The 14,941-nt window shown below is 31.6% G+C and overlaps 1 protein-coding gene across 1 annotated transcript in view; it reads left to right on the forward strand.

Annotated features, from left to right (window-relative positions):
- The window catches only part of LOC122537231 (cysteine-rich venom protein Cau1-like), a 26,999-nt gene that overhangs the window by 2,616 nt on the left and 9,442 nt on the right, over positions 1–14,941 (forward strand). The window contains exon 2 of the mRNA XM_043670258.1: positions 3,261–3,467. Within this exon, the coding sequence (XP_043526193.1) occupies positions 3,261–3,467 (207 nt within the window). The remainder of the gene's footprint in view (positions 1–3,260; positions 3,468–14,941) is intronic.

Here is a 14,941-nt window from a genome sequence, read left to right on the forward strand (position 1 = left end):
AATCTTTCTCTCAATTTTTTTCAACCCACTCTCCGCAACTTTCTGCCAAATTTCGAGCGCAGAGAATTGAAATTGAGTTTGAAAATTGAAAATTGAGTTAATTTGTAATTCGTTGCAGTTTATCAAAGATGATTCGATTTTCAATCTTTTAATCTTTCTCTCAATTTTTTTTCAACCCACTCTCCGCAACTTTCTGCCAAATTTCGAGCGCAGAGAATTGGAACTGAGTTTGAAAATTGAAAATTGAGTTAATTTGTAATTCGTTGCAGTTTATCGGAGAGGATTCGATTTTCAATCTTTTAATTTTTCTCTCAATTTTTTTCAACCCACTCTCCGCAACTTTCTGTCAAATTTCGAGCGCAGAGAATTGAAATTGAGTTTGAAAATTGAAAATTGAAAATTTAAAATTGAGTTAATTTGTAATTCGTTGCAGTTTATCGGAGAGGATTCGATTTTCAATCTTTTAATCTTTCTCTCAATTTTTTTCAACCCACTCTCCGCAACTTTCTGCCAAATTTCGAGCGCAGAGAATTGAAATTGAGTTTGAAAATTGAAAATTGAGTTAATTTGTAATTCGTTGCAGTTTATCAAAGAGGATTCGATTTTCAATCTTTTAATTTTTCTCTCAATTTTCCACGATCTTTCTCAAATTTCTCAATACGACGGATTTCAGATTTCGCCAAAATTAACATGGACTTCTAACCTAGACAGGATCAGAATTTAGAATAAATTATCATCATTTGAATTGTAGTATAATTTTAATATATCTTAGATTGTTGAACTTCTCTTTAGAAAAAGAAACATTCGAGATAATCAGAACGAGAGAGTAGTCGCCCTTTGAAAATTTCTACGTACAATTCATTGATTTCGAGATAATTCGAAAACAAACGAGTTCCTCCAGAAGGTGCCATTACCGGTTTAGAGTGTACTCGGTAATTCGTTTAAGTGTAACAAAGAACAGCGAAGTTTCAGTAGAAAGGGTAGCGATAGGTCGGGCAGCGAGAACGCACCGAACTGATTCCGAGTTTCGACCGGAATTCGTCACGAGCCACGTTCGTATATTCGCTGCCCGCGCATTTTCATTCCACACATTCATTACGGATTTCTATGCGAAACTGTACTTTTATGGAATGAAATAAAGGCCGGCGAAGTGGAGAAGCGTGTCGTTTCGTTTCGTCAGACGCGAGAGTTTCCGAAACAATAGAGCTCTGCTCGCCGTTTGAGCACAATGTTTTACAACTTTTAGTTTACAACTGTGGACTGTGGAATTCTAAAATGAGATCAATTGTGCAGTGGAGAAGCATGTAATTGTTCAGACGCGAGTCGTGCGCAGTGAAAGCATTCGATAGCTTTGAGTGGTGCATGAAAAATTATTTTTATTAATTGTAACGTAGTGCGTAAAATAATTATTTTAACTGGTTACCTTTATTAATTACCGTCTAAGGAGTCAAATCATTATATTTGGTGTAGTTTAAAAAGTTTTAAATGAGATTTCCTTTTTCCTACGAATAATTAACACACCGTCGAGTGTTTCATTAAATACAAAGAAGATTGCAGTCAGTCAGTGGAGAAGCATACTATTGGTCAGACATGAAACTTAATGGAAAATAAAAATAAATAAAATTAATTAATGAAAGTGAAAATAAATAAAATTAATTAACGAAAGTGAAAATAAATAAAATTAATTAACGAAAGTGAAAATAAATAAAATTAATTAATGAAAGTGAAAATAAATAAAATTAATTAATGAAAGTGAAAATAAATAAAATTAATTAATAAGAATGAAAATAAATAAAATTAGTTAATAAGAATGAAAATAAATAAAATTAATCAACTAAATAAAAATAAATAAAATCAAATTAAAGATGAATAAAATTCCAATTTTAATCAAAGCGACGAGCTGTCTTTTGTAGAGACAAAGCCCCAGGTATGATCCAATTTATCATAGTTCGTCGCGTTTCGGTGAAAGTGTCAGAGACAGCTAATGCACGATTCGGTGATCCAGCGCGAGGCAGCCAGTAGAAAAGCGTTCGATTGCTCGGACTGGCGTGACTTGCCAGTGCGATTCCGAAGTCGGTTTCACGGACGGACTCACCGTTCGGAATTGTTCCATTTCTGCCTAAACGATAACTTGCTTCTCGCACTCGTCGCGCCTCCTTAGGGAGCCACCTGTTGACGTTCAACAATCGATGTCACTCGCACGCTCTCCTCCGCGCACAGCACAGACAGCTCCAATGGGATCGTTCGAGCGAGTCCGTCGTGTTTTTAATTGACTCGATTCCCTTCTTCCTCCCATCGGTGAAAAGCCATCCGAGTTTCTATTCCCGCGGACAAAAACGTCACAAAGAAGAAACCGTTGTTTTGCCTCGCGACGCGCAGTCGAGAGAAAATGTTCGGAGAGAAAGAGATTCGGTTAAATCGGATTCTTCTTGGAATTTTTCCTTTGTCTCTTTTCCAGTTGCATTTTTTTTTGTTTTTGTTTTGTTTTGTTTCGTTTTGTTTGGACAGTGCTTCATATTTCGTTGCTGCTCTTTTCGCTGTGGGAGCTGATTTTGTTTCAGGTGGTTTAGAGGAGAGATGGTATCGAACTTTCATTACAAAATGTAAAATAATTCTGGTAACAATTCTAATAATGTATAATGTATAATGTACAATTTTATATTTATGTGTGCAATTATTCATTTATTATTCATCTATTGTACAATTATTGTGTAATATGGTAATTATTATATAATTTCTATTATAAATATAATAAATATAATAAATATAATATATTTTATAATACAATATTTAATATATTATATAGTATATTATACATTACATATATAATTATATTAATAAATAAATAGTATATTATAGTATTATTTTATAGCACTATATTATATTAATTTAATATAATATTGTTATATTTATTATATTATTATGTTAATTTATAGTATTATATTATATTAATAAATATATAGTATATTATATATTACACATATAATTGTATTAATAAATAAATAGTATATTATAGTATTAATTATATTAATAAATAAATGTATATAATACACGTATATTTATTTATGTACAATTATCTATAATTATACAATATGTGTATAATGTACGATTATATTTGCACCATAGAGAATGATATTAATATAATAATAATAATTATTATTATTGTTATAATTTTAATATATAATATTAATATTAATATATTACACACACTCAAAAGTTGTGTATAATTTCCAACGAGAACGAACCGTTTCGTTTCCCAGGACTTTCCCCATCAGAATGTGGTACATGGAGTACAAGGACTATAAATTCGGTGACGACGAAGGGAACGATTTGCACGAGATCGGCCACTACACTCAAATCGCGTGGGCTACCACGCATTTAGTAGGCTGCGGCGTGAGTCATTGCACTGGTGGCAAGGGCCCACTCGGCAAGGATTTCTTCATGTACGTGTGCAACTATGCCCCGAGGTGAGTGGACATCGTCATAAATTTCCATCGTCATTTTTCACCCCTCTTTCGAGCATTTTCTTTTTTTTTTTTTTTTTTAATTTATATAACAGAACGAGAAAGTATCGTAGAAACGATTCAGGAAGCAAGACACATGGAAATTACTATTTTTTTCTCATATTAAATCAATCGTATCAATGATGCAGTTGATCTCGAAATAATCGCTGTTTTTCTATCTCTCTTTGAAGAATTTTCTTTTTTTTTTTAATTTATATGACAAACGAGGGAGTATCGTAGAATTGACTCAAGAGTTAAGACAGTTGGAAATTATTTTCTTCCAATTATTAAAATTATTATTTTTTTTGATCAAATCAATTGCATCAGTTATACAGTTGATCTCGCAATAATCGCTGTTTTTCATCTCTCTTTGAAGAATTTTCTTTTTTTTTTAATTTATATAACAAACGAGTATCGTAGAATTGACTCAGGAATTAACACAGTTGGAAATTATTTTTTTCTAATTATTAAAATTATTTTTTTTATCAAATCAATTGTATCAGTTATACAGTTGATCTCGTAATAATCGCTGTTTTTCATCTCTCTTTGAAGAATTTTCTTTTTTTTTTTTAAATTTATGTAACAAACGAGTATCGTAGAATTGACTCAGGAATTAACACAGTTGGAAATTATTTTTTTCCAATTATTAAAATTATTTTTTTAATCAAATCAATTGTATCAGTTATACAGTTGATCTCGCAATAATCGCTATTTTTAACCACTTTTTGAAGAATTTTCTCTTTTCTCTTTTAATTTGTACAACAAACGAGGAAGTATCGTAGAACTGACTTGGAAATTATACTTTCCTCATATGAAATCAATTCTATCAATTATACAGTTAATCTCGCAATAATCGTTATTTTTCATTCCTCTTAAGAAGAATTTTTTTCTTCTCTTCTTTCAATTTAATATAACAAATATAACAAACGAGGAAATAGAAACGACTCAAGAAACAAGACACTTGGAAATTATTTTCTTCCCCGTATTAAAAATCGAATTCAGAACACTGACAATTCTGCATCTAACAAATAAATCCACGATTACACAATTGACTTCGCAACATGTATTTTTCCTCTCGCTGGTTTTCACCACTTTTTCAATTTCATCCCTTTGCCAATTTTTTTTTTTTTTTCTTTCTTCCAACTTGTACAACTGCGAGGAAGTATCACAGAATTGACTCAGGCAGTGTAAAACTGGTTGGAAATGATTTTCTGTCCCGGTATTCTCGATAAAAATCGAGATACAAGGACAAGAGTCAGTGGTGGCTCGTAGAATTTCTTTTCGTCCAAGGATCAAGGTTACGATTTATAAAGTAAACGCCGCCTGTGTGATCCGTCTAATTCCGCTAAACCGCAAGTATTCCGCGGATCCACAAGTTTCGGCTGCGCGCAGCGAAACGGAAATCCGCGGATTTTAAGCGTTCAACGTTGACTCCATCACGTTTGGCACAAAGATACTCTTCCGACCGAGAAGGAGCAAAAAGCACGAGTATGAAGTGAGGCAGCAGCGAAAAGGGATACAATGCGAAGCGGTAACAAAGCTAACGTACTTCCTACGTATATATGTGTGTGTGTGTGTGTGTGTGTGTTCTCTTCAAGCTTCGCGCAATTATTGTGTTCCGTGCGCGGCCTCGTTTCCCTGTTTTCGTTTCATTTTCCTCGGCTTCTGCGGTTCGGTCGTTTCGGAAAACGCGACCGGCCGGCCACTATGATTTCGTTTACCCGAGCGTTTCTGTTTATAATTCGGGGCACGTGGATTTCTACGCATTCGTAAGGAATTTAAAAAAAAAAAAAAAATAGAAAGCGAGAGAACATGCAAGCGATATATGTAAAAACATTTCAAGCAACGTGCAACGTAATTTTCTAAAAACGTGTGAAATGTTTCGCGTGATAATTAATACTACTTCCACTTTAATCGTGTTTGCACGAAAAAGTATAAAATCGTACGAAGAGTCCAGGTTAAATGTATTACGATTGCATGAAGATCCAATCCTTCGATTGTTATACTGGAGCAGTTTCGATTGTTTTTATTGGAGTAATTTAGAAAATTAAAATATTCAATGAAGAAAGAAATTTGACGCAAAAATTTGCCTTCGAGTGTACAGGAGAAGAAATAAAGTTACTATGAAATAAAGTTTGACTAGGTTAGGTTAGTTAGATTCAAAGAAGCATTGATTAGGTATTAAATGTATTAAATATAGTATTTTATTACGTTATATCCGACTAATTCCGATTATTATTATCAGAGTAATTTGGAAAATTAAAATATCCACTGAAGAAAGAAATTTGATACAAAAATGTGTAGAAGAGGAAATATACTATGAAATAAAGTTTGACTAGGTTAGGTTAGATTCAAACAAGCATTGATTAACTCCAAATGCATTAAATATAATATTTTATCATATTACATTGGAGTAATTTTGATTGTTATTATTGGAGTAATTTAGAAAATTTAAATATTCAAGGAAGAAATTTGACGCAAAAATTTGCCTTCGAGTGTGCAGGAGAAGAAGCATACTATGAAATAAAGTTTGACTAGGTTAGGTTAGTTAGATTCAAAGAAGCATTGATTAGGTATTAAATGTATTATATATAGTATTATATGTTAATGTGTATTAAATATATTTTATTATGTTACAAAATATATTTAATATGTAATTCCGATTATTATTATCAGAGTAATTTGGAAAATTAAAATATCCAATGAAGAAAGAAAATTTGATGGAAAAATTTGGCTCCAGGTGTGTAGGAAAAAAAATATACTATAAAATACTATAAAATCTATACTATACTAAAATCAAGCCTGACGAAGTTAGTTAAATTCAAAGAAGCATATAAAAAAACATTAAAAAAATATTAATAATATATAATACATAAATTATAATAATTTATAATATAATAATATATAATACATATATTATAATAATTTATAATATTTCATAATAGAACTACTGCAATATATATAATATTAAAAAATATTGGCATAATATTAATAATATATAATACATAAATTATAATAATTTATAATATTTTATAATAGAGCTATTATAATATATAATATTAAAAAATATTGACATAATATTAATAATATAAAAGACATAAATTTTAATAATTTACAATATTTTATAATAGAGCTATTACAATATATATAATATTAAAAAATACTGACATAATATTAATAATATATAACACATAAATTATAATAATTTATAACAGCAGAGCTACTATAATACATAATATTAAAAAATATTAATACAATATAGTACATAAACATGTTATATAAACGTATAAATTGCATAACAATTAAACAAAATAAAAGACACATCAAGTAAAATAAAATATGAAAACCTGAGAAGAAGACAACGCGCAAAAGACGTTTAAAAGACAGAGTTCCAAGTTAATTGGAATTCAAATTTCATCGAATTTCTTTGAAACTTGAGGCTCGAAAGCGTCGCAGAAGCGTCAGAGAACAGTCGCCAATGAATTTTTCGACGGAGACTCTGTCGATCGCGGAGAGAGGTAACGCAACAGGGCTTGTTGGTGGAATTACCGGGAGGAGGTTGCGCGTAGGTAGTCGCAGCTGCTTCCTACGCCGGGAATTTATGGCGGTGGCTCATTGTAATCGAAAAGTTTGCCCGGCAGCGGAAACCGCCGGAAGGCCACCGGCATAATCCGGAAAATTGCGGCCGAGAAACGAATTTATGACGGCGCACGACGCCGCGTAATTTAAATTCTCCGCCCACCCAACCCCACGGCCTTTCTCCTCCTTTCTTTTCCATCCTTTCCTTCGCCGAAGGGAAATATTATACCGGCGTGCACGTGCGTCGGAAGAACAAATAAAAGAACTTGGGCGGAATTAGCCCCTCTGCGCTGGCAACTGGTTGCGCGGACCATAACGAGTGACCGAACCGTATACGGTAAAATCGTCGCTCTCTTTTACTTTCGAACTCGATGTCGGTATGACATTTGTTTTGCCTATTTTGTTTTACTTAACGATTACTGAACCTCAGCGTCCTGTGCCGGGATCATTTTGACCCACACGGATATCCCACTGATGCATATTTAGGGTTGTCCGGACGATACTGTAGAGAGTGACGGTCGCTCGAGACCGAGGTCTTCACCGATATTGTACCGACACAATGACAGATATAGACACATATAGGAACATGTAGGAGTACAAGGAACAAATAATAGTCACATGAATAATAAAATTTTATGTATATTTACTATACATTTGTGTCATTCACTGTCAGGAACGTCTTGTGAAGATTGAGCAAAAGAAGACAATGAAAGATTGCTCGTTGGCAACGAAGACATTGCGTCCACAAATAGAAACAACGGAAAAAGTAATAAAAAGAACAAAAATAACAATAGAAACAGTAAATTAATAATAAAAATAGTGAAATATTAAAATAGTGCTAAAAACTAAAATCTAAATAGTAAACACAAAAATAATATAAAATATTAAATACTAAATACAAAAATAATATGAAGTACTAAATACTATGAAATACTAAAATAAAAAAATATATAAAATAAAAAATACTATGAAATACTATAAAATACTAAAATACTATATACTATAATACTAAAATACTATAAAATACTAAAATAAAAAATAATATAAAATACTAAAAACAAAAATAATATAAATACTAAATACTATAAAATACTAAAATAAAAAAATATATAAAATAAAAAATACTAAAATACTATAAAATACTAAAATAAAAAATAATATAAAATACTAAAAACAAAAATAATATAAATACTAAATACTATAAAATACTAAAATAAAAAAATATATAAAATAAAAAATACTATAAAATACTAAAATAAAAAATAATATAAAATACTAAATACAAAAATAATATAAAATACTAAAAAAATAATACAAATTATTAAATACTAAATACTGAAATACTAAAACAATAATGAAACCACTAAAAAATAAAATAAATACTTTGAAATAAAAAATTGCTTCGATTTGCTGCTGCACACGTCTTTCTTCCTCGGAATGTTGCCAGAAACTGAATTTTTTCGTCTTTAATCGTCGTCACTTCGGCAATTTGGCGAACACATGGCACACAGCCGCATGATGCGATCACTAACACAAGCAACTCTCAGCACAGGTCAAAACTGTGACCCCGGGACAGTGGGCGGAGGGTTAAATATACTTAAACCTGAGTGGGCGGAGGGTTAAATATACTTAAACCTGAGAAAATATTTTTGTAATTTTGGGACAAAAAATTCACGTCATTTCAGCGCAAGAGGTTAAAAGGAGAAGTCGAGAGAAAATTCGAAAGCGTGCGAGTGAAAAAAATAAATCTATTTTACTTTAAATAAATCTCTTTTTTTTTAAATAAATTAATTTTAACCACGTAAGTGAAAATTTGCATTGACCTCACCTACGTTATTATATAAAATTGGCGTAACGATTGTTTCAGCTATATTATATAAAATTGGCGTAACGAGATAAGTGAAATAATATTGACAATTATCGTGCATCGACGGGAAAGACTACGTAGTACGAAACGTGATCGCAATGTTGCATAATTTTTGCTGCCGTTTGCCCACTACTGTCGGCTGCCTCATTATATTATTCCATTATGCAACGTGACATCGTTGCCAAACGATCCCAACGTAAGAAACTTATCGCTGAAAGCCATTCACCGACAGAAAGAATGATACGCTTTCTCGTTAAAATTTCAAAGAAATTTTTATTCTACCTACGATACAAATTAGTTTGAAAAAAAGTAAGAGAGGAACTTTCCTTGAAAAGAAAGTTAAGAAATTTAAACGGGAGGAAGAGGAGGCAGCTCGAGAAAAGGAAGCTCGAAAGAAAATGAAGGAAAAAAAAAAACACTTGAAATTGCACGAGATTGCAAATTACCAAAAAAACATCAAAATTATGACAACATATGGAGATATATTTGCTGATATTTTTTATTCCTCGTGGGAGAAATAAATGAACTTAATAACTTGACGCGTGGTAATTAACGACAGTTTGATGATAATTCAATTAAAAATCATAAGAAAAATACGAAAATAATTTAAAACTTGAGATTGCAAATCACCAAAAGACATCAAAATTAATATAATTTTATAGAGATGTGCCGCTGATGTCTTACACTTCTTCGCGAGAGAATATTAAATAAATTAAGTAAAATAATATCGTTACTATAATATTGTAATAATGATATATGAACTTAATAACTTGACGCGTGGTAATTAATAATAGTTTGATGATAATTCAATTAAAAATCATAAGAAAAATACGAAAATAATTTAAAACTTGAGATTGCAAATCACCAGAAGACATCAAAATTAATATAATATTATAGAGATGTGCCGCTGATGTCTTACACTTCTTCGCGAGAGAATATTAAATAAATTAAGTAAAATAATATCATTACTATAATATTGTAATAATAATATTAAGTAGAACTAACAATTTAACGAGTGTCAATGACGTCGAATAACAATGATTACAATAATTACAAATAAGACGGCAAAATTTCCCTCAACACGTTTCAAAGAGAGAAACTGCAAATTGAACGTATCCCGCGATCGAGAGCGCGCCAACTTTGAAATCTAATTTCGCATTATTGCCAGCACGCAGACACATTGTGTACCAGACGGATCTCGCGTTTCGTACAATAGCCTTCTGTCTGTCTTACGTCAGAGCCTTTCGTGTTCCATCGGTCGTGTTCGCCCTGTTATTGTGCTAACTGTTTTGCCGAACAGCCGGCACGTATATAGCCCCCCTTTTCTAAAGGATATCACGGTTTCATTTGCATCCTCATAATCCCGACGCGATCTCGCGTCTTGCGCCCTGAGCCACCCCGTTTTCGCCAACAATGCGTTTTGAGATATGTACGTACGTTCGTTCGTTCGTCCATTTGGGTCATCGGGTATGTACTCGAAATTCGGGGATGAAAATCGCCCTATATGTATTATATTTAATTTCTAATTTCCATATATAATAAAAATATACTATATTATACTGTATGCTATATAAATATATATTGTACTATATATTACATAAATATACTATACTATACTGTGTACTATACTACACTGTACTATATATATATACACTACTATAGTATAGTATGGTATACTATATATAGTATATAATGCATATAGTATACTATATATATTATATAATACATGTAGTATGCTATAAATAGTACAGTAGACAGTATACTATATATGGTATACAGTATACTATATAGTATACTATATATGGTATACAGCATACTGTATAGTATATATGGTACAGTACACAGTATAGTATGCTATATATGGTACAGTACACAGTATAGTATACTATATATGGTACAGTACACAGTATAATATGCTATATATGGTATACAGTATGCTGTATAGTATACTATATATGGTACAGTACACAGTATAGTATGCTACATATGGTACAGCACACAGTATAGTATGCTATATATGGTACAGTACACAGTATAGTATACTATATATGGTACAGTACACAGTATAGTATACTATATATGGTACAGTATACAGTATAGTATACTATATATGGTATATATAGTACAGTATGCTATATATGGTACAGTACATAGTATAGTATACTATATATGGTACAGTATACAGTATAGTATAGTACATAATACAGTATAGCACGTAGTATAGCATACTATAGTATACTATATTATACTATATGCTACATACTAAGTATACTATACTATATTATATTATATAATAAAAATATACTATATATTTAACTACACTATGCATTAAATTTCTAATTTTATATACATTTATACATCTTACTTCTATTTATATATTTGTTCACTCAAATCTCCAAAAATTCACTCTATCATATCCATGTTCCTATCTTTCCAACAAAAATTATAAATTGATCGTATCGATTGCTCTGGCAATTCCAGTATTAAAAATAAAAGGGGACTGTTCGTTTCGATCTCCGATTCAAATTTGCACGAAGTTGTTGTACAGCTAAATTGAGCGCGTGCTCGTGGCAAAAGAAGAGGGAAGATAAAAGAGTGGTTGGACCGCGAAGTGCATGTAACATTTCGTGTTGGCATCCGGTGTTGCTTTTTGTCGACGAAGGGAGAGAAGCACGCCTTCTCTCTGAAGGAGGCTCCGCTTGACGTCTGACACACTTCTTCGACCTCTCGTGCAGTGCAGCCACTTTTTCGCCACCCTCTATAAACCACTCGACCAACGAATGAGAACTGCCCGATATCACGCCGTTTAACAATCTTCGCACCATCTTTTTTTCTATTCTGCTGTTTAATCTGAATTATGTATATCTGTTCGACAACGATCGAGTTTGCCTGAAGAAAAGTTCAGAAGACTCGGGAAGAAATCACTTGACCGCGTGATTAGGTGGAAACAGTAGGATTTTCGTCTGGATTTCCAAATTAAAAAAAACAATCTACACGATTACTTATTTTCCTGTACGCTTCGATATTTAAACGTTTTGTATTTATGTCGTCAGAGCTGTCGTGTTTATGTCAATTGTCAGAAGAAACACGTTGAACGTCAGATGTTTAAATGACGATTGATTTAAATGTCAGTTGGTATCAAAATCTTCGAATGAATGAAATCGGCAATGATTAGCTTCAGCGGATACTTGCATTTGCATACTCTTGGCAAATTTAGTGTTTCGTCGCCATTTCGTACGATGGTGGACGTTCGATTAGGATTCTACTGCAACAAACGTTAAACAATCTGTCTAAACAAGAACGTAGCAATCTCCTCGTCATCTCCGTGCCACAAACTCGCCTCGTCCATACCGCAAACTCTGCAATTGAGTCAGCTGTGATTCATCAAGGTCGAACGCAGCGGTGTATCGATGAAATTTCCAGCAGCCACGTACGCGAAATTTTAGTCGGTTGCGTTGCTTGCACATTTACCTGTGCGCTCGTACGATTTACAACATAATTTACGAGAGTAAATCCGTTTCGATTATCCTTGACGACATGTTCGATATTGTCATCAACGCGAAATTTCAAGAGTTCTTCTGGGGATTTCGAATTTAGTAGAATTTTTTAATTTTGAAAAAGAATATAATAGCATTGTAAAAATATTATTATTATTATTACATTATAATATAATAATTATATATAAATTTTATTATATTATAAATTATTATATATAAATATATATTATAATTATTGTATTATAATATAATTAATATATTATATATAAATATATAAATTTTATTATATTATAAATTATTATATATAAATTTATATTATTATAAATTATTATGTATAAATTTATATCATTGTAATTAATATATTACAATATAATAATTACGTATAAATTTTGTTATATTATAAATTATCATACATAAATTTATATTATTATAATTATTATATTATAATACAATTAATATATTATAATATAATAATTATATATAAATTTTATTATATTATAAATTATCATATTGCTATTATTACGTATTAATAATAGTAACAGTATTTATTAATACTAATTGTATTAATAATAGTATTCATTACTCTATTCACTTCGACACGACGTTGATTTTGTAGGCGATCAACTATAGCCTTGAACACCGAATGAGAGTCTTAATTTGAAAATACTCGCGCTCGAACAATAGTTACAACGTCACTTCTCTTCTTTACATAATCCTGCAGTAAAACGTTGTCTGACCATATATTGACTTATACTACTTGCTTACGCCTGACAGTGTCAGAATTGGTGGGAGAACGATGAAGCAGAAGTGGGGAGAACGATGAGATGGAGGGGAGAGGGCATGGGCCGCCAGTTCGCCACCTCTGCGAGCTCAGCCTGCAAGACTGCGAATATATATTTTCTTTTAAATAAATAACTTTTTCTTTAAAAAATCGACCTCTATACCTTCGTAGGTTTTATCTCTATTTTATCTACAATACGGTGCCAGAACAGTAAAGTAACACGTAATTCTTTTCTACCAAGTAGCGAATATTATCAACATTTCATAGTTAACTTGCTGATATCTCGAGACTCGCGTTTCTTACGAAGATTACGAAGATTTTTATAGCTGGATAACTCGAGAATCGTGAATATTAATTGAGACAAAACGTGATACATTTATTCTCTGACATTCCACATTTATTCTGTTTTAAACGTTTAAACTCTCGCTCCCACCGACGTCTAATTTATTCTTTATTCGCCCCGTCGGTTTTCAACGAACTTTGCTGTGTACGTTATACCGCAGAAATAATATATTGTATATATGTATGTATTTGTTATTACGCGGGCAGAGCACGCCATAGCTACCGGTATTCTCGGATAATATCCCGGAGTAATGCTCCTGAAACGCCGTGACGCAAGAGTACATTTTCGAAATTAATTCTATTCCCTTTGGACGATGTTTCAGGGAACGCTCGCGCCCCGTTCTTTAATGCAACGCGGCGTAAAACGATACCGATTATTCTTTTCGACTTTACCCGGCCAATTACTCGCGCAATTTGTCACGCGTGTTTTAACGGAATTAATTTCCAAACCGCTTGGATGGGAAATAATATTAATCAAGCCGAAAGAGGGGGGGGGGGGGGGGAGTGCGCGACTCTGCTTTCCAAGTCAGATTCAGTAAAATTTCGGTGACGGATGAAGATTTTTTTTTTTTTTTTATACGGCACTTGCAACAAAATGACAATGAACCGTTTATTTTTTATATATTATGGACCAAGTCCATTTGCATATCTTTAAATCGAGAGACACTTAACGGTTCGCGTTTTAATAAATTTAAAAATTGGCAACATGGTACTGTAATGTATTTTCTTTGTGTTTCTACGGGTGTATAATTTACCAACCCACAATTAGTATAATGGACGCTATTTAGAAAATAACACGTTTCTGATGGCTATAAATGGATTTAAGCCACCTTCGAAATAAAAATTATTTATTCACTCTATTAATCAGCTAATTTTCCGTGTACAAAGTCTTAGTGATTATAAACATGTTATTTATAAATTTATTATTATTTATTTATAATATTGTATAATAATCTATTTATCTATTTATTTATAAATATATTAGTTACAATTTGTTTGAAAAATGAAAAGATAACGTAGAAATGTAAATACTGAAACAAACAGCTTGATTTCTTTTTTTTTTCTCTTGGAGAATGGACTTGGACCACTTTCACAATAAAAATTTTTATCATTCTATTAACCAGCTAATTTTCTGTGTACAGTCTTAGTGATTATAAATATATTGTTTGCAGATTTATTATTATTCATTCACAAATAATATTACATTATATAATTATTTGTTTATTTACAAAATTAATTTGTTACAATTCAAAAAATGAAAAGATAACGTAGAAATGTAAATACTGAAACAGCCAGCTTGATTTCTTTCTTTTTCTCTTGGAGAATGGACTTGGGCCACTTTCACAATAAAAATTTTTATCATTCTATTAAC

This window comes from Frieseomelitta varia, unplaced genomic scaffold (assembly GCF_011392965.1).
Source record: "Frieseomelitta varia isolate USP_RPSP 00005682 unplaced genomic scaffold, Fvar_1.2 scaffold_895, whole genome shotgun sequence".
NCBI classification, from domain to species: domain Eukaryota; kingdom Metazoa; phylum Arthropoda; class Insecta; order Hymenoptera; family Apidae; genus Frieseomelitta; species Frieseomelitta varia.